At 42.8% G+C, this 27,195-nt stretch overlaps 1 protein-coding gene across 2 annotated transcripts in view; it reads right to left on the bottom strand.

Moving 5' to 3' along the window:
- The window catches only part of LOC115008002 (copine-9-like), a 170,984-nt gene extending 145,173 nt beyond the window's left edge, over positions 1-25,811 (bottom strand). Inside the window, exons 1-2 of one of the 2 annotated variants that reach the window (XM_029431214.1) lie at positions 25,531-25,811; positions 13,946-13,986 (exon numbers count right to left, since the gene is read on the bottom strand). In XM_029431214.1, coding sequence (XP_029287074.1) covers positions 13,946-13,986; positions 25,531-25,628 — 139 coding nt within the window. In that variant the 5' untranslated portion in view covers positions 25,629-25,811. The remainder of the gene's footprint in view (positions 1-13,945; positions 13,987-25,530) is intronic. The other variant, XM_029431215.1, reaches the window with a different exon arrangement.
- Between the last annotated feature and the right edge of the window lie 1,384 nt (positions 25,812-27,195).

Below are 27,195 nucleotides of genomic sequence, written 5' to 3'. Positions count from 1 at the left end.
CGTATGTATTTGTTTACCTCAATCAATATATATATATATCTACACTACGAATATGTTTCTCTGTTATTATGTATTTTCTGCACTGAGAGTATTACAAACATAATAGGGACACTTCCCCTTTAAGAGAACAGGTCAACAAACCATTACTTCCTGACTGCTGACGGAGGAGCGTGTAGGCGCCAAACTGGGACCAATGAGGAGAAGGTCAACGCCTACTCCTTCTAGGTAGCCGCATGTTTTACGACTCTCGGGACACACCTGGAGCGGAGCCGTGAGACGCAACGATGGGGCTTTTTGAGCCATGCGGTCTATGGAAACGGCGACGCGAAATGTGTCCTCAGCTGAGAATATTTTCTTTGTTTGACTTATTGCGTTAAATAAAAATATAGATTACACCAGGAGATTGCTGTTTTGATTCGACATTTAAGCTCCAAGTTCTTCAGCTTTTTCCTACCCTTTATTACCGAGTAGTATCGTCAAAATAAACGCATCGATCAGCTGATTTCAAAGATTGTAACAGCTGTTCATGGGCTTTTACCAATGTGACGATGTTCAAGATGGATATATTTTTACTGACATATTTTCATTTTTTGGATTATTACTGATTACAGGATTATGAGTAAACTTCATAGGTGAGTTGGCTCAAAGTTATGGGTTCATTTAATACAAAAACACCATAGTGTTGAGCTCATAAGTCCCAGCTGATTTAGGAAGTCTTCCTAAAATATAGCGTTCACATTTGTTATTGACCTATTAAAATTGGTCAGAGGTAATCAGGGAGGAGGTGCCAGGTACAGTTTTATTTTATCCTTACTGACCGCCAGAGGCAGTGCTTAACACTGAATACGTTCCGTCTCGCGCATTCGGAGGTTGAATATTTGTATCAACAAAGTCACGTGTGACCTCGGATGACCCCGGTCATGTATAAGATCCGGTGTCATCGACGAGATCAGTCCTTAATTTCTTCTCGCTAAGACAAAGGCGAGTACTCTCTGAGCATTTTGAGTTTTTCATTTCAGTTAGTGGAGTGCTCTCACTCAAATCTAACTGGTGGACCGCTAGCAGGAGCTTGCCGTCATTTCAACTGTGGGCGTACGGTAGCTCCGACGCTGGTTTTCTACAAGTTAGCAGTGTGTTCTAGCTCATGCTAACCTACAAACGGCATCAGTGAAGGGAGCGCTCTTCTCCCCTCTCACTGCATATATTGCTCCCTGGCGTGGCGTTTCTACAAGTTAGCATTGTGCTCTGGCTAACCCTAACCTACAAACAGCATCAGTGACGGGAGTGCTCTCCTCCCCTTTCATTGCATATACTGCTCCCTGGCCTGGTTCTAGAACTACAAGGAGTGCTCTCGCAGCAGCCCTCAGCAACTGGTGAGTTTGTTTCTACTGCATGATCGCCATGTTTAGCTCTCCCGGCTGCAACACCTGTATGGCTCCTCTTCAACCAGGAGACGGCCATGACCTTTGCCCCACTTTGTGTGTGTGTGTGTGTGTGTGTGTGTGTGTCGGGTGCGAAGCCCCGCCCTTCGCAAAACAGAGCGGGGGAGAGAATGTGAATGCTCAAATTAAAGAGCACACACTGAAACGTGCACATAAATAACATAAGCATTTAGTTTATTTAATAAAAGAGCACCTGTTCAATGTGAAAAGTGAGTTGAAAACAACAGTAGGGGAAACAATGGACCTGCTGTCTACCGAGCTGGCCCAGATGAGTTCACTCCTCCTGGCTCTCCATTCTGGTGGTGGTACGGAGAGTGCTGCTGCACCCACTCCAACCAGGGCTAACTTAATTCCTGAGGAGGATATTGTCTCGATGGCAGCTTCAGCCACTCAATTTAATGAGTACGACGAAGAGAAGCCCTCCTGTGCTACGCTCTCTCGAAGCAGCGCCTGTCCCACTGGATCGTGGATGTAATTTCCTATGCATACAGAGCGAATGACCGTTCTCTGCCGCCCAGAGTAAAGTGCCACTCTACCAGGAATGTCTCCACATATTGGGCAACCCTGAGAGGTGTGCCCTTGGAGGACATATGTGCTGCGGCCACATGGGCATCACCGAGCACATTCTCCAGGTGTATCCGTTAGGCATGGATCTTCTGCAGAGTCCCTCTGCGCCACCGTTATGAGGTAGGTACTCGGGATTCCTCGCGACTTTGTTGTTATAAGTCATAAGCATTGCTTCTGGCGGTCAGTAAGGATATAATAGAACAAAAGTTACGTATGTAACTACGGTTCTATGAATCCTGGATGACCGCCAGAGTTCTTAGTCACTCGGAATCTCATGATTTCGCGAGAAGATTCTGTAGGACTGATCTCGTCGATGACTAATAATTGTCATCCCAGACGCCCCACGGCTGTCTAGTTGGGCTGTCAGGTTGTCTGAATGTAATATATAATATTCATGCTCGTTGTTGCTCTTTTTTGGTCTCCAACAGCTCCTGAGGGAAATGGCTGTTCTTTTGCTGCTAAATGTTTCACTGTTAGTTTCACCAGTTAGTCCCTAAATATGTCTGAGTGCTGTTTGGTGATGGGGAAGTAACATACTGTACTGTGGGCTCATCAGCAGCCTGCTGCAGCTGGAAGTGAGGTTAATGAGAGTGCTGACACTGAACCATAACAGTTGAGGGCCCTAACACCAAAATACTGTGCTGAGGGGAACTACAGTGATCATTTTCTGTGAGTCCGTCACCACACTGACTGCTTTCATTTAAGATATTGATAAGTGCAGCATTTACTTTGAGTTAGTGGAAGCATTTCTTTGTCTGAATACTAACATTAAATCTCTTTACCTATTTTACATTAAAAGTATTATTAGCAGCACACATTGTGAATGTGTGTTAATTTTAGGACACTGAGCAATTAATGGGTCAACTGTGTATTTAATAACATGACATTAACATTGTTTTTCTGACGATATATAGTGTATATTTCTGCTATGTGCCACCAATTAGACAGCATGTGACAACACAGTTACAACAACACATAGTTAGGTCAGTCAGTCAAATTGTAAAGAATCAATGCAGAATGTTACCATTCTACCTCAGAATGTCAGCTACCTATATGCGTGGATCAGCTACCTAAATGTGTGGATCAGCTACCTACATGCTTGGATGCTGCGTGACATCATCAGGACATATCCTGTCTACAACATACCGTCCTGTTGTGGCCGGATGCCTGGTTTAGATAGAACCAGTGACATGAAAGAGCTGAGGGGGCAGTGTGGTCACAGCTAGTCCAGCTTCCCTCTCTGCCCCAGTGGGGAGGAAGGTTTGAAGTTTAGGACCACTCTGACACAATCATTACCCTCAATCATGGTCCCCCACATCCACCAAGCTCAGAAAGAAAGACTAATCTATTGGATATATCAATAAAGGATCCGTGGCCTGCTGACTGATGTGTGCAGGATGTGTATCTGATAACCTTACTGTCCCTCCCTAACTAAACCCAGAAGCATATTCTGTCCAAAATCTGCAGAGAAGTTTCTTTCTGCTCTTTCAATTGCTACATTATCATTTTATCGCTGAATAATATCCCCACATTGTTGTCTAGGGATGGTATAGGCATGTAAGGGAACAAAACCAATGAAATGATGTGCAAAGATGGTGTTAATCATAAAACCAAGTTAAGTAGCAGGACATAAACCAGAGATCTCAGAATCTTTCGTGTAATGGCTACTGGAATTCAGATCATGAATGAACATCAGCTTAATCCTGATTGATAGCCAGAGTAGAAAATCTCATTTCTGCCTGCCTGTAACTCTATTTAATCCCAAAAAACTCTCTGAAATGACTGCTGTTCAATTCATCACAGTTGACATTTACCTTTTTTCTCGCACATGCATAACAAATCAGAAAGCTTGCGTAAGGTTTTCGGCTTCATAGTAGATATATCCTAAATACTGATTGTTAAACAAGATGAGAAAGCTGGAGTCCATGAACCAGATCAAGTCAAATGTATTTATATAGCCTCCCCCGTCGTCATGAAAAGTAAAAAAAACAAATAACAATAAATATAAATGTATATTTGTCCACTGGTCTGTGCTATAACTGCATTTTCTGTATGATTCCAATAATTTTGATAGTTTTTATAGTCAAAATCACTGAATTTGCGTATTCTCTATTCAGATACAGGAGAGATGCGAGCTGAGGCAGCGACGAGCTGAGCCTTCCCTCGGATTGCGCAATCCCTTGCAAACTAGGTTGAGCGCATGCATTTGGCGCGCGCCTGTTGCTATCTCTCTGTCGCCAATATAATGTTTACAGACACTTTTATTATGCGTCCTGACTTTCCATAGTCCAGTTAATGTATGTGTGTAAAATATTTAGTCTTTCTGATGTGACATAAAACCACAGTGAAAAAACACCAGGTGAAGCATCACTGAAGAGGGCGCACATGAGCCCACAGGTTCGTGTAGCTGCTGTTCTTCTACTAGAGACAGTAAACGCCAACAAGTTACTGCTAACTGACATCAGAGTCAGGTGCACTGTAGCACGGTTTAATTTTGTTTCTTTCTCCAATTGACGGACAAAAATGGAAGATTTTACAAGTAGGCCTAAAGGTAAGACCACTATTTTATTGAAAATGTGATCTGACCAAGAGAAAACCAATATTTAAATTAAAAACTAAATGTTGACCTTAAATAAAATATAATTTTGTTAATAGTGCAGTCTGTATTAACATTTATCAAAGCATCAGACTAAAAAGGCTATGGAGGGTGCAGAGCAAATACCTCTCTGAGCCGGTGTGTGTGGAAGTGTGTGGAATGCTGATATGAGATATGAAAAATAACCAGTAGAAGAAAATGGTGAATAAGGGTTAAATAAGGAATAAATTGGGTTTATATATTTGTAAATCTGACTCTGAAACCATGAACCTCACCGCACGTCACTGGACTAGTGTTACTTTAATTGGTGGCTCTTACTGTAACAGGGGATCTCTTCCTGCCCTACACGCAAACCGGTCAACTGAATCAGGTGTGTTCAGCCAGTCAAAGCAAATAGACACCAACCCCTGATCAAATTAAAAATGTCTGACTTGGCTTACAGTATCAGGCAAATTGAGGAACATACTTTGCAAGTTTTAGCCAGTTAATTACTAATAATAAGTAGTTACAAATGGCTTTGCAAAGCTGGAATACCAACTGGGAACAGAAGGGAACTACTGTATTTTTGTGGGTGCCCTGGTAGCCGAATGTTTACAGCATATGCCATATTGATATTGACATATCAAACTTGCCTGGTTCGTTTCCAGCTCTGGACATTTATTTGCCTGTCTCTCCCCTTGTTTCCTGTCAGCCTCTTCACTATTGGCTATCCAATAAAGGGAAAATGCCCCAACAGCTGACAGAGCACCACCCTGAAGAACCAGTACATCAACGTCTCTGTGAAGAAGAGGGTTCCAGGATACTTGGAACACTACTACTAGTGACAAATCTAACAACTTTTTATTTTGAGAAGTGATGGCCTATTTCAATGGCATTCAATTTAAAAAAACAAAAACAAGACGCAACAGAAGAAAGTTCATTTGTAGTTCTAGATATCTTTAGGGTGTTTTTTACACACTTTTTGTCTCTTCCCATGACATTATTCCTGTCTCCTACAGCGTCCATTACAATTACAAGCAAATTGCAGATTATGCAAACTAGCCGGTGAGACATTTATCAATTTCTAGTAACTTTTAGGACCTGCCCGAGTAACTTGTTTTGTACTTCGAAGGGTGTAAATGTTAATTAAAAGCAGTTACTTGCACATAAAAATTTGGGGAGATCAAGTGAAGGAGGTAAATGTAATTTTATTGTTAAACATAAAAAAAAGTGCATCACTAGATGTATGTAACTTTCATGTCTGCCTCTATACTATTAACTATCCATTAAAGGAAAAATGTCCCAAAAAATCAGTTTAAAAAAAAGTATGCATGCAGATATTTCAAATGAATCTATATGTCATATTGCAACTGAAAACTATTAAAGCAAATAATAGACATGTTCAGTTTGATTATAGGGTTTTGGGGGGAACTTTAACTTGAGTATCTAAGGATAGAGGATGCTGTATATGCTGGACGTACTGTAGGATACATGTGTATGCTGTACAGATTGTAAGTTTTCTTGAGGAAAATGTGTAAATTGGTATATTAATAACATTGACTTGACATGACTTGAGATGCATGGCCAAAATGTAGGAAAAACACAATTTAAACAATCCAGCTTGCTCTTTTTTGTATTACAGCAATGTAAAGTACATATGACATTAAATGGTTAATTTCTTTGCTAAACATACTATAAAAAGATTTGACTTCAATGTTGCCAGAATTTAAACTTCAAACATTAAAACAATGAACTAACATTATGAACGGAGTGTGAAGAGGTAACAGTGTTCATGTTATGTCAAAGATGTCTCTACTGAAGTTAGCATGCCAACAGCTAGCTGCGCTCCGTCCAGTCTGTAATGCCACTTTATCCTCTAGAGGTGATAGTGAGTCACTGTAGCTCCACAGCTCCACTGTCCTCACAGCTGTTTCTCTGAGTGTATATCTGTCTGCAGCCCAGGGAAACAACGTAGCTTCAGTTAGCAGTTAGCTGGAGTTCAGCCACAGCACCGGGGAACTGCAGACTCCCTGTTGCTGCCGTTACACAGGTCCAGCAGGGTTGGAGCTGGTTAGGTTTAGAGATTATATGGACCCAGTTTATAGGTGAAATACTGTCTCCTATTTCTTTGGAGCAGGTGGCTCGGAATTACACATTGAACGCTGAAGTAGGCAATATTATTCCATTATTATATTTGGTTGAAATAACTAAATTTGCATGTCATTAACAATATTTAATTGAATGGTTCTTTCAAAACAATGTGTGTCTTTCTGTGTCTGTGAGCGCCCAACTCTATGTATTTTTTTTTTTTAACTGGTCCTGTCTGCATTAAATAACCAAACATAGATTGGCTAGCACATAACTAGCCAATTACAGCAACTGTATAAACGGGTTCTACGTGTCTTGGTTCTGTAATGGAAAATGTCATATGTCCATGTTAAATTGTTATTGTTTAATACTTGGTTCAATGAACTTCTGTCTTTCACAGCATATCTCTATAACTTTATTTCTTTCCACCATATTCTTCTTGTGTCTATCCCAAATGGGTGACTCTACTTCCCCTACCCTCTCTACTCACTGTTTTATTTTGTCTAAAACCTGCAACTGTGTGAATCCTCCACACACACCCCTTCTCTACTCTGACTTTTTGGGTCAACTGTGGCAATCTTCCACCCCTCCTTCTCCTGACTGTCTGTAATATACATGAACACACTTATATCGGGGTCCTTCCGCACCCAGACTGCTTGCACTCAGTATGATTGTGTCAGGACAGACAGACGAGGACCCAGGAGCGCAATTTCGAGATCAAGGTTACACACACACACACACACACACACACACACACACACACACACACACACACACACACACTTCAGGGATATTCTAAACTCGCAAGTCGGGTTTACCGGGGCTGGAGATCAGAGTAGTAGTAACAGATCACAGATCAGGAGTCAGAGTTGAAAGCAGGCAGACAGGTAGGCAGGCAGGCAGGCAGGCAGGCAGGATTTCCGATGTAGGCTTGCAGATGATCTGACAAGTGTGGACTGAAAAACAGGGCTTTCTATACAGGGCATATAGTAAATGCAGTGCAGCTGGTAAGTTAACGAGGGTGGAGCAGAGACAAGGGACGGCTCCAGAAGTCCCCAAGAAACACCACCAAGCCGGGCGAGAGGAGGGGAAGCCGGCGGAGGGTCAGAATTCCTCTGAGCGGTCAGAGTCCATATCCTCAGCGGCACCGTCTCCATCAGAAGACTCGACATCCGAGGGCCCCAGCTCAGAACCAGGTTCAGGGTCAGGACTAGACACCGGAGCAGGGGCCGCAGGGCCTGGAAGTGGATCTACATGGCAAGAAGCCCTGCGGCGACCCCATCGGAGAGATGGCTGGTCAGGGTGTTGGCGATGGAATTCAGTGATGAGGGCCGGATCCACAATTCTTCCAGCGGGAACCCAAGACCTCTCTTTAGGACCATAACCCTCCCAGTCCACCAGATATTGGATGCCCCTACCCCTTCGTCGAGAGCGGAGCAGTCGCCGGACCGTGTAGACGGGGCCACCGTCGAGGAAGCGCGGAGGAGGAGGCGGTGGTGCTGCTGGAACCAGTGGGCTCTCATGTACAGGTCTGAGCTTGGAGACGTGGAAGGTGGGATGTACCTTCATGGTCTTGGGTAGCAGTAGTCGGACTGCCGTAGGGCTGATGACCCTCTGTATGGGAAAGGGTCCAATGAAGCGAGGCGCCAGTTTCCGCGACTCCACCCGCAGTGGTATATCTCGAGCCGACAACCAGACCTTCTGTCCGACATGGTAAACTGGTGCTGGGGTCCTCCTACGGTTAGCTCCGATAGCATAGCTTGCACTGGACTTCAGGAGTGTGGCGCGAGCCTGGGCCCATGTGCGGCGGCAGCGGCGGGCATAGGCGAGCGCAGAGGGACAGGTAGCATCTCCCTCCTGACTGGTAAACAGAGGTGGTTGATATCCATAAACACATTGAAAGGGGGAGAGTCCGGTGGCAGAACTGGTGAGTGAGTTGTGGGCATATTCTACCCAGAGAAGATGTTGGGCCCAAGCACGGGGGTTGCGTGAGGTCACACAACTCAGTGCCTTCTCCAGCTCCTGGTTCATGCGCTCCGTTTGACCATTCGACTGTGGGTGGAATCCCGATGACAGACTGGCGGTGGCCCCAAGAAGGTTGCAGAATTCCTTCAGAGAATTGAGGGCCTCGGTCTGACACAATATCCCTGGGCAGACCATGGACTCGAAACACATGTTCCAAGACCACCCGGGCGGTCTCCTTTGCAGTTGGCAGCTTTGGGAGGGGCACGAAGTGGGTCATTTTACTGAAGCGGTCAACGATGGTGAGGACGACAGTGTTTCCTTCAGATAGCGGAAGGCCCGTAACGAAGTCCAGGGAGATATGGGACCAGGGTCGCATGGGCACTGGCAGAGGCTGGAGTAACTCAGCTGGGGGCTGACTGGGGGTCTTGTGCTGGTTGCAAGCTCTAACAAACTCCTGGATATCTTTTCTCATCAACGGCCACCAGAAACGTTGGGAGAGCAGATGGAGGGTGCGTGTGATTCCGGGGTGACAGGGCAGGCGAGAGTCGTGCCCCCACTGAATCACCTGAGACCTCAGATCTGCTGGGACAAAGAGACGGTTAGAGGGGCATGCACTGGGGCCCGACTGGTTCCGGATGGCTTCTCTGACCTGCTCCTCAATGTCCCAGGTCAAGGCAGCAAAAACACAGGGGCTTGGGAGGATGGTTGTCGACTCCTCATTGGATGCCTCATCCTTCTGAAACATCCTGGAGAGTGCGTCGGGCTTGATATTGCGGGAGCCAGGACGGTAGGAGAGCGTGAAGTTAAAACGGGTGAAGAATAATGACCACCGACGCTGGCGGGAGTTCAGCCTCCTGGCTGTCTGGATATACTCCAGGTTTTTATGGTCTGTCCAGACCACAAACGGAACTTTAGACCCCTCCAACCAGTGGCGCCACTCCTCGAGGGCGAGCTTGACGGCCAGTAGCTCGCGGTTACCGATGTCGTAGTTGCATTCTGCTGGAGTCAGTCTACGGGAGTAAAAGGCACAGGGGTGCATCTTGCCATCCTCTGCTACTCGTTGGGAACGCACCGCTCCAACTTCTACATCCGAAGCATCCACCTCCACCACAAACTGCCGTCCAGTGTCAGGCATTTGGAGAATAGGGCCTGAGGTGAAACGATCTTTGAGGGTCTTGAAGGCTCTGTCAGCGGCTGCTGTCCACTGAAACGGCTGTTTCACGCTGGTCAGCGCAGTGAGTGGTGCTGCCACTGTGCTGTAACCCCGGATGAATCTCCTATAAAAGTTGGCGAACCCCAGGAACTGCTGCAGTTTCTTACGGGTCTCTGGAACCGGCCACGACACCACAGCAGACACCTTTGCAGGATCCATTTGAACGCTGCCTTCGGTCACCACATAACCCAGGAATGAGACAGACTTGGCGTGGAACTCGCACTTCTCTGCCTTCACGAAGAGAGAGTTCTCTTGGACATGGTGAGTGTATTCTGTCTGAGTTTTTGAAAAGATCAAAATGTCGTCAAGGTAAACGAAAACAAACTTATTGAGCATGTCTCTGAGGATGTCGTTTACCAGCGCCTGGAACACTCCGGGGCATTGGTGAGACCGAACGGGATGACGAGATATTCGTAGTGTCCTGTTGGAGTGTTGAACGCAGTCTTCCACTCGTCACCCTCTCTCATCCACACCAGATGGTAGGCATTCCGCAGGTCTAGCTTGGTGAACACTGTGGCCCCTTGCAGCAGTTCAAAGGCAGAGGAGAGTAGGGGTAGAGGATAACGATTTTTCACTGTAATGTCGTTCAAGCCCCGGTAATCGATGCACGGACAGAGAGAGCCATCTTTCTTTCCGACAAAGAAGAATCCCGCTCCCGCGGGGGAAGATGATGGACGGATTATGCCGGTGGCCAGTGAGTCGTTTATGTAGTCCTCCATGGCTTTTCTTTCTGGGGCTGACAGAGAGTAGAGACGGCCCTTCGGGGGTGTGGTGCCAGGCAGAAGGTCGATGGCGCAGTCATATGGTCTGTGTGGTGGCAGAGACGTGGCCTTGGACTTGTTGAACACCTCTCTCAAGTTGTGATAACAGGCAGGAACATTGGATATGTCAGGGGCGGTGCTGGAAGCTCCCCGGTCGATTGGCAAGATGGCTCCCTTTAGGCAGGTCCGATGGCAGCCCCTCCCCCACTCACGTATTGTGCCTGTTTCCCAGTCCAGTTGGGGGTTATGAAGACGGAGCCACGGAAATCCAAGGATGAGTGGTTGGCCGGGTGAGGGTAGGAGATGGAACTGGATGGACTCCTGGTGGTTTCCTGACAGCAGAATTGTCACAGGGGCCGTGATGTGAGTGATGGTGCCGAGACGGTGTCCATCCAGGGCTCGTGCAGGAACGGGTGGAGTGAGTTGTTGACAGCTCACGCCCAGTTGCCGCGCGAAGCTCTGTGTCCATTAGGTTTGTTTCGGCTCCAGAATCCACTAGGGCGGCCAGGGTGTGAGTTGTGTCGGAAAGTCGAAGGCGGAGCTGAGGCAGGGGTTTTCAGATGGGGGGAGACTGAAGATGTATTGAGCTCACCCGGATCTCCCCTACACCTGGTGAGCTGCGGCTTTTGACGGGCTTGACAGGCGGGAGGTGGAACGTGGAGGACTCCCCCCGAATGCGGATGGCTGGTTGACTCAGACGCCCTCTCTCTCTTCTGCGGGTCTGGATACGCCGATCAATGCGAACGGCAAGGGCAATGGCGTCATCAAGTGTCTTGGGCTGCTCATGAGAGACGAGCTCGTCTTTAATGTAGTCCGCCAGGCTGTGGAGGAAGGCGTGCACCAGTGCCTCGGAGTTCCACGAGCTGCGACTTGCCAGGGTACGAAAGTCTATGGAGAAGTCTGCCACCGTCCGATTGCCCTGGCGGGTGGTCAGCAGTGCCTGTGATGCTTCGGTTGTTGTTGAACCTAAGTCAAAGACCTTTAACATCTCCTCTTCGAAGGCACTGAAGGAAGCACAGGCTGGGGTCTGCCGGTCGAACTCTGCCGCTTCCCACAACCGAGCTCGGCCGGTGAGATGGGTAGTGACACAACCCACCCTGGCTCCCTCCGTCGAGAAGGTCCTGGGCTGTAATGCGAACTGCACTCGGCAGCTGGTCAGGAAGGCTCGAATCTGCTTCGGGTCACCGTCAAAGCGTTCCGGATGGCCAATCCTCGGTTCTGGAGGCGGTACTGCCGGAACTGCAGCGTTGGACCCTGAAACAGCTGGAGAATACACAACAGCGGGATGGAGTAGGGCAGACGGTACTGGAACAGACGAAGCAGGAGTGGCCGCATTGGTGAGTAGCAGCAGGACGTGGGCTAGTAGTGGTTGTTGCTGGTTAAATTGTTGTTGTTGTTGGTGGCTGAGTTGGAGCAGGGAAGCGATATCGCCGGTCATCCGATTGATGTCTCCCTCAGTGCGTTCCAGTTGCTGTAGGACAGACATCTCAGTCTCTACCTGCATGCTGGTCTGAGCGTGCGTTGGGTCCATGATGGTCAGATCATTCTGTCAGGACAGACAGACGAGGACCCAGGAGCGCAATTTCGAGATCAAGGTTTTATTGAAAACACACACAACAGGGCCGAATGAGGCACTGCAGTAGTACAGTTCAGGGATATTCTAAACTCGTAGTCGGAAGGCAAGTCGGGTTTACCGGGGCTGGAGATCAGGAGTCAGAGTTGCAGGCAGGCAGGACTGAAAAACAGGGCTTTCTATACAGGGCATGATGAGTAGTAAATGCAGTGCAGCTGGTAAGTTAACGAGGGTGGAGCAGAGACAGGTGGAGGTAATTGAAAACAATTAGTGGTGTTACCAGGCAGGGAGAGGGCTCATGACAGATTGATGATCCTTCTTTGCAAAGAATAAATACTCCAAAAACAAGCTTATTTCTCAAGAATCTTAATTTCAGTAGTATAGACTTCACTGGTAATTTGTTTAAGGACTTGATTAAAACTTTCCACCACAGTTCCGTGGCGCAAATGCAGCCGCTGTGTCTAGTTCATAGCCATGGTAATTTGTGTTCAATTTCCAATACCACCTACAATGGTGTACAGTGCTAAACAGGCTAAAAGAAGGAATAAGACAAGAGAGTGATAAAGAAAGAGTAAGGGGCTGAAGAGTGATGTGGAGGTTACCCTATTCCTTGTTGACAGTTAAAGGTAGCACTAACGGTAAAAGCTAAGCGTAACGTTAGCACTAAAACATTTATCGGGGGTATCAACAGACAGACAGAACGTGGTTTCTTAGCCTGCTAGCTTTTTGTGGTTGTAGAGAGAGATCGCTCAAAGCAAAACAACTTTCTGAACCGCAGTTGCAAACAGCTGTTTCAACAGCCATAGTGCACGTGCATGTTTGGTGAGTCATTCGGTTGGCTGGGCAGAAAGTTTTTGCCTACTGCAGCTTTAAAGCTGGTAATGTGGGATGAGAAGTATTGGGTGTCTTATGCCAACTACAAACCCTCAGACATTCAGCCCGATCCTATGATCAGGAGCAGCCAGGTTTAAAAAAATGTCAGCAGTGAAGTATATTATACAATGGAATTAGATTAAATGTCACACTGATTAGAGACTTCAACAGGCAAAGACAGTGGTATGGTCTCAATATATAGCTTACATAGCCACACACTTGCTGTGCAGAAGCAGGCAAGATGATAGGGTCATCAGGTGACAACCATGATGAGGATAGTTAAATGATACACCATGTGAATTATGTCTTCCACAAAGAACTACATGTCTCTCTCTGTCTCAATCTCACCAATCAAGTAGAAATGTTTCTATTTATTTCAATTTCTATCTATTTCAATATTTATTTTCTGTCAACCTTTGTTGTTGCCAATTGTGCTTTCCTTGCTCTCTTTTTCTGCTTTTTCGTTCTCTCTCTTTCTCTCCTCATCTCAAAGTGTAACACTCCTCACTGAAATTCTGTTGTCCACCACTCACTGCTGCCATACTCATAATTATAAAGTGTCAATCATCCTCCAGTGGACAGTTGTTCTAATTTGGAACAAACTTGATTGAAAGTCTGCCAGGTGACCCCTGGGACACAGCTTTTCATCACTGGGCTGCTGTATTGTGTCTGTAAATGCACTGGGAGTCGCTCACTGTGTTACTGCTCACTGGTGCTTGCTGTGCACTGATAAGGCGCATGAAGTGCTGATTTAATAATCACTGCATGAAATTGAACACATTCAGTTCTTTTAATGGCATTGTGGATGTGAACTCACTGCTGAGATGAAATTACAGATATGAAAGTTGAATTTGATTAAAGAATGAATGAGGAAATGGCAGCAGTTACCTGGGTCTGACTTTGAGAAGGTGTCCATGTCTAACAGGTTTCTGCAACAAAAGGAAAGAAGTTGTTAGAAGCTGAAAGAGATCTCAGATAACTTTGCATACAGTGTCAGTAATTCTAAATGATTGTGATCCACCAGGCTTTGTCCACACTTGCCCATTAATCAATTTATACATAACAGCATTGGAGTCACAGGCGGCAGTTTCTGTGACAGTGGAAATCGCTTATATGGATCAAAAAGCTTGGGACAGAATAATTCCTATAGAAATGCTGTTTAAATCATCTGCTCATAGTAATCAAGTACTCCGCTTACAGTGTTCATTTTAAGTCTTTAGATACATGACAATGTATGAAAACACATTTTAAAACTACGATAATTATAATTATTTTATTTTCTAATAAATTCATTAACAAAATATTGTTTAACCCTTAGACACCCTCATAGGTCATATTTAGTAAGGGGAGATAGCAGGTCAACAGTAAATGCCACATAGAAGTGTTGTACATCATCTGAAAGCTGGGAACCTGAAGATTAATTTGAGAGGCAGCTCTGCACTGAATGTCAAGTTCCTTTAGTCATAAATCTGTAATAAACCATGTGTTTGGGTTAAGTGCCTAATTAAAAGATGTTGACCACTCGAGAATTGATAAAAAACTATATATATTTAAATCCCTCCAAAATACCACATTAAGACACCAAGGCCTTGAGGAACACCATAGAAAAACGTATGCTGCTTTTGACATTGAAATTGTATTTTTCGGCGATTGGATGGCGAGTGCTTCTGTTCTGTAAACTGCTCAGTTGGTCAATATACTTAGGAAATACTTCCGGCCATACATCATCTGAAAGCCCTCAGTCTGTAGTTTGTGATTCTTAAGTTTCATGAGGCGTTGATTATCCGAGAACTCACAACATTCATACCTTTCAAATCCAAAACCTGAAATAAAACACTTGACAGTCAGTTAGTGAGTCTTGTATGTAATTAGTGTGTGTGTTTCTGTTTAATGGTGTCATTGGAATTTTTGCAGTCAGCTCAACTGCCAACAAAAAGTGAAATGACATGAGTTAAGGTGCAAACTCTCATTCCCTGGTCAATAATATTAAAGTTGGCATATCTGAGGATTTCGTGTTTCCTCATTTTGTAGCTGCATCAAGGGAAATGAATCATACACACACAAACACAAAGAGCATCATAACACACAGACATAAAATCATTGCCAGGATTACGACCCAATTTCCTCGAAACAACTTGACACATTAGTGAGAATTGACTGTGATAACAAACACAGTGTTCAATAAAGAACTGAGGAGCAGTAACTGACAGACTGACACGTTCTTCTCGAGAGGGCTCGTAGCTGTCAAGGTGACAAGGAGCTAGTCAGAGCGACTGCAGGGAGCCGCACAGTGTGCATCCTCACATGTTCATGGGCTGTTTGTGTATACATGCAGTATGTTCATATTCATATTCATGTGGCAGCCTCAGTACAGAAGATCTCCCCTTCCAACAGAGTAACAGTTGTAGTGCTAAAACACTTAGATCCATATGGGTTCCCCCACGCATGCTTTTATCATACAGGGTTTATTGTTTTTTGCAGTTGTACCGTTTTCACCTTCTACCAATGAAATACACCAAGTCAAAAGTGACCTTGTTCAATCTTGCTCAACAGGATATCATTTTCTATGTTTAGGTACACTTTTAAAAATCAATTGAATATTTTTTGTATTCAATATCTTATAACAGACAGTCACTGGCTGACTGACTGCAGTTGAGGTGAGACTTGTTAATCTCCATTGCTCACCATCTTACTTCTTTTACTTTTTTTTTTTTTAAAGATAATGGTTAAAAGGAACATGTTACAATGACATATACAGTAAATACACCTTACAGAAACATTTCAGTCGAGCTGCAGTTTTTTTGCATGCTTACAAATTAAATGTTTACAGTAGCTTTTCAGAAATAGTTTTACATTACAGAAGCTAGTGAAGTAGCAGCTCGCCAACATCAAGACTGCAGACACCAACATTGTTTGTTACATTGTTACTCAGATACATAGATATCAATGGATTCATATCTTTCAGTTATCAATTTAGTTTACTCCATATAAGCATCATATAGTAGTTTTTTGTTGCAATGTTGCTGTTATAAATAGCCTTGCAGTCATCTCATGAGCATGTGTTCCCGTCAACCTCAGACTGCTGCCTGCTACATACAGTATATCTGCAGGGCGATGGAGACATTTCCTGAGGGCTTTGCTGCCAAGTCTGTTTTAATGCATAATCACATCAACCCTTCTGCATGTTGCCTTGTCGCTTTTGTTTAAGGCTGTAGACACGTCTCACACATGATGTGTGCTATTAAAGAGTTTAAACATCAACAGCACCCTTAAAATAAATGTAAATGAAACAAATAGATCCATTGAATAATGAGGCTCAAATGTGTGTTTTTCCTAAACTTTTCAATGATTTTGCACTATGTTGCCTTGCATTTCTTCTCATGTGTATTTAGTAGGGCTGCTCTTAACTCTCATATCTATAACAAACAAGGGGCAATGAACCACTGGAGAGAACCTGCTGCTTTTCAGATCTACTGAAATAATCAGATATGTATATGACTAGGCCGCTTTCTTTCTTCTGAATACTATGAGGGATTTAATTGGTGTTCTGCACTTAGCTTTGTCATTGAAACTTAATTTCTGTAAGACACTAATCTCATTTGGGTGACAAAGGTTTTTGCTTGCAATGTGGCTTTATGCCAGAGACCTTCAGCACATGATATGGGGGAAGTTGGATATCCAATCAGAGCCCTTCCCTGCTGCATTTACAACACGGTCAGTAGCTTTTTTTAAGCTGTGAGACACAATCCTACTCCCTCTATCTTCCTCTAGTAAATGTCTAAATATCCACTTAAAACAGATGCTCCTTCTAACTTGCCTGAGAATCTATGCATCTTTAAGTTTTCTTCAGCATCAAAGTAATCCATAGTTATATCATCCATGATAGCGTCTGCATATCCATGGGTACTTCAACGCAGACGAACACTGTGTTCTACTTGTGACGTCATCGCCCGAACATTGCCAAAGTGGATGCTCTCGGCACAGCGATAGATTGTTGTTAGCGGAAGTCATTTTTATGCTGTTATGATCGTGATTTATTACGAAAACATCAATATTATATATATAAATATATATGAAAAATATAAAAAATATATATATGGCACATTTTACAATAGATATGCAACCTCTATCATATACCAAGCCCAATAACACTGACGAAATATCATTTCGTAGGCTCTTTAAAGCAGATCTGAGTGCTCCGTTGCAGCGGCCTGCCTGTCTTGACATTAATATACTTATTCTGTGCAGGGACATGAATCTCCCCGGCTCTCCCCTGATTCTTATTTCCCTTTTCCACTTGTGTCTTATCCATTTGAACAGTAACCTCTGTGTCAAGCATCTTAACCTGAATGGGAAAGCAATCTACCTCATTACCACCTGCAGAGGCTTTGGGCTACAGCAGGACAGCTGATGAAACCCTAAATGGAAAAAAGAGACGAGAGAGAAAAGATTGGCTGGGGCATCAAGTGTGTGGAGACAGACTGATTTATTTTTCCTATTATTTTTCAAATCCTCCTCATATTACAAAACAAGCTGGCTTACTTAGAGATCTAAAAAGTTGAGTATAAGTAGTGAAGCCACAGAGCCGGAGAGCCTTTGAGAGAGTTATTCACCTCTAGATAACCTCCCCTAACAATACACCAACGTTCATGCAATATGAAGACAGTCTGGCTGCATAAACAAATTCCTCCAATTATCAACAGAGGATGATGAAGGAAGCTGAGTTAGGAGCATGGTGATGACTGGGCAGCAGTTGTTCAGATGAGAAGATGAATGGATGGAAGCTGAGCGGTATGGTTTGTTCAATAAACAGTTTTATAAAAATGGGCCTATTCAAAAGTTATAATCCTTAAGATTGTCATTGCATCAGTATGAACGCCTAGACCATGTGGGATTCAAATTGTGTATCCACATACAAGGCCATTCACAGGAAATAATGCATGCAGGAAGAGGACATGATGAAGAGACTAGTGTCCCTGCCCCCAGCTGTTTAATATACCTTTTACACAGCAAACATTATCAAAAGAATGATCTGTCTATTCTGCTGCTCAATGCAGTAAAACCAAAACAATGAGCTTGGAGACGTAAGAACGCTGTAGAGCTGAGGGGAACTGCAGAGCTGGTGATAATTCTCTGTTCACAGTTTACATAACACAAGGTCATTTAATCCATTATCACATAAAACTATGATAAGTAAAGCTTTAAGGATTTTAGTTCTAAAGCTGCCTTCACATGATCAGGTGTAAAAACCACTCTCCCATGGACAGAGCTCGTCGCCCGACTAGGCAGAAGTTACCCTTGGAGTGACGCACAGCTGGAAATTCCACCAACACTGCGCTCAAAGTTCAAATGGTTTTAACTTTGACCTCAATTGCCGCTGACCTTTCAAAGCGCAACCAATAAGATAACAGCTGTGTGAAGTGGCACCGGCAAGCAGGGGAGGTAACCATAGAAACAAAACTAACTAGCTGCCTTCACCACAAGGCTCTGCGCTCAACGCGAGGTCGTGCGCAAACATTTCCTTTCATTTGAAGGCAGCTTAAGCCATAAAAGTGAGGGCTCCATGCATGTGCTTCTAACAGAATCACATGCATGTGTTGTCATATAGACCTTTCCAGGTTTTGTAATAATCATTATTTATTCATTCACTCAGAACAAGATTATCTCCAGCTTGTCCAATTTGCTGTAAACAAATGGGAACAATGAAACCAATCAAAAGAATAATCATAATCAAAGAACATGTGTCACTACTACTTTCCTATCACCAGCAAGGAAAAAATCTATTATGAAGTTTCTTTATTACTAAAGTTCAGAATCAAATCAAATCAAATCAAATTTATTTGTATAGCCCCATATCACAAAGTATACATTTGTCTCAGTGTGCTTTACAGACTGTACAGGTTACGACACCCTCTGTCCTTAGACCCTCGCATCGCACAAGGAAAAACTTCGTAAAAGAAACCCCATAATTAAAGGGGTAAAAATGGAAGAAGCACCAGGGAGAGCAACTGAGGAGGGATCCCTCTCCCAGGACGGACAGACGTGTAATAGATGTCGTATGTACAGGATAATCAACATAGTACAAATACAACATTTGACAGAAAATGATGTTGTGTTGAAAAAGAGAAAGTTTGGATGAATCCAGGAAAATGTCAAAAAGGCTTCCCGGTGTCCAGCAGGACCAGGGCAGCAGGCGCAGTCACGATTCCTGATCCTGATGTAAATTTTATCAGTGGCAACCTGCCACATGAGACACAGAAACTCCAGGGATGATACCCCGGATGATGAGTTAGTAACATACATTTACATAAATGCATACAGATAGAGAAGGAGAAGAAGAGAGGGAGGGGAGGAGAGAGGAATAGAGCAGGGAGGTGTCCCCCGACAGTCTAAGCCTATAGCAGCATAACTAGGGGCTGATCCAAGGCAAACCTGAGCCAGCCCTAACTATAAGCTTTATCAAAGAGGAAAGTCTTTAGCCTACTATGTGCAGAGTGTGTCTGCCTCCCAAACACAAATCGGAAGCTGGTTCCACTGGAGAGGAGCTTGATAGCTGAAGGCTCTGGCTCCCATTGTACTCTTAGAGACTCTAGGAACTACAAGAAACTCTGCAGTCTGGGAGCGTAATGCTCTAGTTGGTTTATAAGGTACTATGTGATCTTTAAGATATGCTGGAGCCTGACCATTAATTGCTTTGTAAGTCAGGAGAAGGATTTTGAATTCTATTCTGTATTTTACCGGGAGCCAGTGCAGAGCAGCTAATACAGGAGTAATATGATCCCGTTTCCTTGTTCTTGTCAATACACGTGCCGCTGCATTTTGGATCAACTGAAGAGTCTTAAGCGACTTTTTGAAGTAACAAATGCATGGACTAGTTTTTCTCCATCATTTTGAAACAGGATGTGTCTTATTTTTGCAATGTTACGGAGATGAAAGAAGGCAGTCCTTGAGATTTGTTTTATGTGGGAGTTAAACGACAGATCCTGATCAAAGATGACGCCAAGATTCCTTACAGTGTTGCTGGAGGCCAAATTAATGCCATCCAGAGCTTCTATGTCATTAGAAAATGCGTTTCGGAGGCGTTTAGGGCCAAGTATAATAACTTCAGTTTTGTCTGTGTTTAACATCAAGAAGTTGCTAGACATCCAAGTTTTTATGTCCTTAAGGCATGCTTGAAGTTTAGCCAATAATTGATTGGTTTCATCTGGTTTAATTGATAGATATAATTGGGTATCATCCGCATAGCAATGAAAGTTTATAGAGTGGTTCCTTATAATATTGCCCAAAGGAAGCATATATAAGGTGAATAGAATCGGTCCAAGTACAGAACCCTGCGGAACTCCAAGACTGACTTTGGCTGTCATGGAGGATTTATCGTTAACACATACAAATTGAGATCGCTCAGATAAATAGGACTTGAACCAGCTTAGTGCGGTTCCTTTTATGCCAACACAATGTTCCAGTTTCTGTAGTAGAATGTCAGGATCAACAGTGTCGAAAGCAGCACTGAGGTCTAACAAGACAAGAACAGAGACAAGTCCTTTGTCTGATGCCATTAGAAGGTCATTGGTAACTTTCACCAGTGCCATCTCTGTGCTATGATGAACTCTAAATCCAGATTGAAAAACCTCAAATAAACTATTATTATGTAAAAAATCACGTAACTGTTTTGCAACTGCTTTCTCAAGGATCTTAGCGAGAAAGGGAAGGTTAGATATCGGCCTATAGTTGGCTAAAACCTCTGGATCAAGACTAGGCTTTTTAAGAAGTGGTTTTATTACAGCTACTTTAAAGGATTGTGGTACGTAGCCAGATAATAGAGACAGGTTGATCATATTTAATAACGAGGTGTTAATTAAGGGTAAAACTTCTTTAAACAGTTTAGTTGGAATCGGGTCTAAAAGACAGGTTGATGGCTTAGACGATGAGATTGTTGAAGTTAGTTGGTTAAGGTTGATTGGAGTAAAATTGTCTAGATATATTTCAGGAGTTACTAATGTTTTTGAAATTCTGGAAGTTGAAGTTAAGTCATTACCAATTGAGGGCAGGAGGAGATTAATTTTGTCTCTAATAATTATAATTTTATCGTTAAAGAAGCTCATGAAGTCGTCACTACTGAGAGATATAGGAATAGAAGGCTCTGTAGAGCTGTGGCTCTCTGTCAGCCTGGCTACAGTGCTGAAAAGAAACCTGGGGTTGTTCTTATTTTCTTCTATTAAGGAAGAGTAATAAGCTGCTCTGGCATTACGGAGAGCCTTCTTATATGTTTTAAGATGATCTAACCAGACTAAACGAGATTCTTCCAATTTAATGGAACGCCATTTACTTTCAAGATTTCTCGACTTTTGTTTTAGTTTGCGGATTTCTAAATTAAGCCATGGAGCTTTCTTTTTCTGTTTTATGATCTTCTTCTTTAGAGGAGCGACAGAGTCAAGTGTTATTCGCAGTGAGGCTGCAGCGCTATCAACAAGATGATTAATTTGGGAGGGACTAAAGTTAGCATTGGAGTCCTCCATTATATTGATATTGAGTCCTGGTATTGAATTAAGTGCTGATGGAATCACTTCCTTAAATTAAGTCACAGCACTTTCAGATAGACATCGAGCGTAGGATATTTTGCCTACTGGCTTGTAGTCCAGTAACAGGACTTCAAAAGTTATTAAAAAATGGTCTGATAAAAGAGGATTATGTGGACACTGATAAACTTTCAATTTCAACACCATATCCCAGAACAAGGTCCAGAGTGTGGTTTAAACAGTGAGTTGGTTCATGTACATTTTGACTGAACTCAATTGAATCTAATATTGAGATAAATGCATTATTAAGGCTGTCACTATCAACATCCACATGAATATTAAAGTCACCTACAATAATTACTTTATCTGTTTTAAGGATTAAACTTGATAAAAATTCTGAGAATTCAGATAGAAATTCAGAATACGGACCAGGAGGGCGGTACACAGTAACAAATACAACTGGCTTTATTGTTTTCCATGTTGGGTTTGAGAGCGTAAGAACAAGGCTTTCAAAAGAGTTATAGTTTAGTTTAGGTTTAGGATTGATCAAGAGGTTTGAGTCAAATATGGCTGCAACTCCACCTCCTCGGCCAGTACCTCGAGGAATGTGAGTATTAATATGACCAGGTGGAGTGGATTCATTTAGACTGACATATTCTTCATGTCTCAGCCAGGTTTCAGTGAGACAAAATAAATCAATCTTATTATCTGATATTAAATCATTTTCCAATCCAGCTTTCGTTGTTAAAGATCTGATGTTTAAGAGCCCACATTTAATTTTTCGATTTAGTTGCACTTTTGCAGCGGTGGTGTTTATTTGAATTAGGTTTTCATGTATAACTCCTCTTCTGTTAACCATAGATTTTATTAGTTTCAGTGGTCGTGGGGCAGACACAGTCACTATGGGGATTTGAGTGGGTGACTGCCCGGAAAGAAGCACAGAAAGGTGTGTAAGACTGCAACTTTTTCTCCTGGTCTCAACTCTGGGTTGTCATGGATTAGGTCCACTAATACACTTTGTAATATTATTGGATATGAGATCTGCTCCAGCCAAAGTAGGATGGATGCCGTCACTCCTAATCAGACCAGGTCTTCCCCAGAAAGTACACCAATTGTCTACGAAGCCCACATCATTATCTGGACACCACCATGAGAGCCAGCGACGGAATGATGATATTAATGCATGTCATCATTCAAAAGATTTGGCAGAGGACCAGAGAAAACTACGGAGTCCGACATTGTTTTGGCAAATGTACACACCGACTCCACATTAACTTTAGTACACTCCGATTGACGCAATCGCGTGTCATTACCGCCAACGTGAATAACAATCTTAGTGTATTTACGTTTAGCCTTAGCCAGCAGTTTCAAATGTGCTTCTATGTCTATGTCTATGTCAGAAACAAAAAGCTGCAATCAGCAAACTACAGTAGTGTCCCAAAGAGCTGCTGCTGATCCAACTGACAAAAAAAAAAGGCATCAGTAATAACATTAATGATAGCTTGTTGTTATGTATCCCAGAGTCAGTGAGCCAACACGCACACTGGTAGGAGGCTGGAACAGACCTGAGAGGGCTGCAGCGTTAACATGATTAGGTGACCAGTATGACACATTGGGATTGACCAACAATTATTTCTCCTGATAAAAGCCTTGAAAAAACCCAGACTCCCTCTCCTGAATACCACTCTCTGTCTGTCTTACTCTCCCTCTCTCTGTCTCTCTCTCTCAGTGCATACTGAGAGTTTGTGTGTGTGAGACGCTGAGTGTGTGCTTTTCGATTTGTTAATAATGGGTGTTAATTTAACTTAATTCATTGGTGATAGTTAGATTTAGTTGACTTTTGGAGCGTTTTGGTGTGGTGTGTGTGGGGCTTTCTCTTCGGCATCTGACGCCATGGTAAATGGGGAATTCGCCAAGCTCACAAGGAAGCGTGGCATTAAAATTTTTGCCGCTGACCAATGCTCAAGGTCACTAACCCAGCAAAACTGTCGCTGCACAGAGCAGACAAAAAAAACGTTCTACATACTATGGTAATATTGTTGGGGATAGTTACTTTGGCAGTGATTTGGACCGGGCGGTGCATTTGATGTTTGGGGTCTTTGTTTGTCGCACTTCACACATGGCATGCATCATGGGATGTTGAGCTGTGGGTATCTGTGGTGTGACTGTGTTGAGCTGTGGCGCCGCAGTTCAGTACAGTTGCACTGCAGATGCTTGCAGTTCGGTGTCTTGCGATGTTGTCGATAGTGTGGTGTGTGGGTGTGAGTGGCAAATGGAGGTTCACGGATGTTGAATGTATTGTTTGGTCCGGGTCACTGCTGGGGTTATCGTTTGTGACAATATTGTTGTTATGGTGTGTCTTTTTTCCATTTTTGTCGCACTTGGCATACATGGGTTGTTTTTGGCCCATGTGTGTGTACCTGATGTGGAACTGTTTTGGTTTGTGGATTGGGGGGGGAAAGGGGGGTGGTGCTTTGTGGTAATCGAGAGCAGGATATTTGATGAATGATTGGAGTATTGAATGATTGAATGCTTGAATGAGGTGATTTCTGGGGGTGTGGCGGGGAGGCACTCAGCCATGCGTGGGGTGGCATTGTGGGTCGATGCTGGTCAATTTTGATCCATGTTTGTGCCTTTAAAGGGGCATACCTGTCAACATTGGAATTTCAAAATAAGGGAAATTTTCTGGCGGACTCTGCCCATACCTTAACAGCTCTGAGCAAGCCAGCCCCAACCCATATAATATAAATGTAAACACATAAGGGAAGGGTTCAGGAATTACATGTTTATTTAAAGTATGTATTACTTGTACAGACATGTTTATAAGATGTATGTATTTTAATTGCATACATTTTATTCAGTGTGGGTGTCCCTAGATGTATGCAAGGGACTTGTTGTATAGGTTGCAGACTATTATTTTAGCATTGACATCTTTCCCTCAGCTTTGGTCACTTGGTCTGCCTCCGAAACAGCCCGACTCTGCTTTTAATAAATAAGGGAAGGTCTCCTCCCATTTGTCTAGTTACTTGCATAAAGTTTAAACTTTTTCGGCTTAAACATAATACTGCCACCTGCTTTACCGGAAACCACTTTACTACGTACACTTTTTTAAATTAGGCCTATTTTTATTTTTGAAAGGTAAAAAATACGGGATGATTACGGGAAAATATTTAAACGGGAGGACAGCGGGATAGAAGGGAAATACGGGATAATCACGGGAAAAACGGGAGGTTTGACAGGTATGTGGCCCATATATAATATGATCTCTGAAATAACAATAACTTTTGATCATAGCAGACATACAGCCTTGTGTTTTTATCATGTTATGATCTAACATCAGTCAGTTCAGCTGATCAGTACCGCTCTGATCCACAGGGCCCAGGTAAGGACAAGAGAACAGACAAGAGGACAGAGAAGACTTGTGCGTGTGTGCAGCTGCTGTTATGTCTGTTGACTTGTCCCACAGCATCTCAAGGAATCTAATAAATCTAATAATAATAATAATAATAATAATAATAATAATAATAATAGGCAAAAGTCGACCACAACCACGATGTGTGTGTGTGTGTGTGTGTGTGTGTGTGTGTGTGTGTGTGTGTGTGTGTGTGTGTGTGTGTGTGTGTGTGTGTGTGTGTGTGTAAAACAGTGCTCATATTAAATGCGTTCTTTTTGGTACATTTAATATCCACGCACTCATGTGATCTCAGAGTTGCGCTATCTGAAGCTCTCCAAGGCACTCAGAATAAATCCTGGTACTGTTGGTTGCTGCACCCCCACGCACATCTACACCCACAAAACATGCAAATGTGTACTTTAAAGACACAATAGTGATTAAAAGCGTGAGGAAAAATCGAAGGTTAATAGAAAATAGCAGAAAACTACGCACAAATGCATTACAAACAAATAGGATTTTATGTCAAATATGTGATTGTAAAATAATCATGTTGCGGTGCTTACCTGCAGGAAACGCTGATCTCAATCTTTGTCGCAGGTACGGTAGAGTTGAGTGGGTCGAAATCCCCTATTGTTGCCATGGCTGACGCTTTTTTAATCATTTCTTCTGAATCGTTGAAGTTCTCTCTTATATTAAAGCACTAGTTTTCCTATGGCATTACAGTGTTTGTTGTATCCACCGAGAAGGAGAGACGGAGGGAATCGCCGGCTCCGGTTATAGTAGTTGTTGCTGCTGACGGTCGCCAGAGCGCAGCTGAGGGTGAGGAGGCATACCTGAGGATAAGACTTCATTCATGGAGGAGAGAGAGAGAGAGAGAGAGAGAGAGAGAGAGAGAGAGAGAGAGAGAGAGAGAGAGAGAGAGAGAGAGAGAGAGAGAGAGAGAGAGAGAGAGAGAGAGAGAGAGAGAGAGAGAGAGAGAGAGAGAGACAGAGGAGAGAGAGGGATAGACAGAGAGAGAGGGAGACAGAGGAAGAAGTGAGAGAGAAAGAAAGAGAGAGAGTGGAGAGAGAGAGAGACAGACAGAACAGAGAGAGAGAGACAGAGAGGGAGAGGGATGGGGGAGAGAGAGAGAGAGAGAGAGAGAGACAGACGGAGAGGGAGGGGGAGAGAGAGAGAGAGAGGGGATAGACAGAGAGAGAGAGAGAGGCAGTGAGAGAGAGAGAGAGAGAGAGAGAGAGAGAGAGAGAGGGATAGATAGAGAGAGAGGGAGACAGAGGAGAGAGTGAGAGAGAAAGAAAGAGAGAGAGTGAGAGAGAGACAGACAGAGTGAGAGTGAGAGAGAGAGAGAGGAGAGAGAGAGAGAGAGAGAGAGAGAGAGAGAGAGAGAGAGGGAGAGAGAGATAGAGAAAGTGTGAGAGAGATAGAGAAGAATAGAGTAGAGAGAGATGAGATAGATATAAAAAATGTAGATAGGAGAAAAGTGAAAAGAGATGGAAGGGAAAGAGAGGAGAGATAGATAAAAGGGGAGAGAAGAAAGTGGAAAATGATATTGAAATGTAATATAATATATAGATAAAAGGGATATAGATAGAATATAGTAGATAGAGAATAGATATAGAGAGAGAGGGAAAAAGGTAAAGAGATGTGGAAATGGTAGAGAGATAAAAGTTGAGAGATAGGAGAGAGAGATATATAGAGATAGACGATAGAGAGATATATGAGATAGAGAGATGAGATATAAAAAATATATAAAAGATATATAATTGTATAAATGTATATACTGTATATAATTATATAGATTATAGATTATGATATATATTATATAGATATTTAATAGCATATATTTTTTATATATAAAATAATGATATATATATATAATATACAAAATAATATAAATAATATATATAATATAATACATTATATACATATATATATTATTTATACATAATAATATATAAAAATATATATATAACATATAAATATATAGATATAATACATACTACCTGAATATATATTTTATATATAATATATATATAATATATATATAAAAATATATATATAATATATATATATATATATTATATAAAAATATATATATCTTTATATATAAAAAAATATATATATATTAAAAATATATATATATATTATATATATATATATATAAACTATATAAAATTATATACATGTATATACATGTATAAATTATATATATCTTTTATATATTTTTA

The sequence above is a fragment of the Cottoperca gobio genome, chromosome 5, assembly GCF_900634415.1.
Source record: "Cottoperca gobio chromosome 5, fCotGob3.1, whole genome shotgun sequence".
Taxonomy (NCBI): Eukaryota; Metazoa; Chordata; class Actinopteri; order Perciformes; family Bovichtidae; genus Cottoperca; species Cottoperca gobio.
Note: the sequence above shows the minus strand (reverse complement) of the source record. Positions and strands in the feature narration are given on the sequence as shown.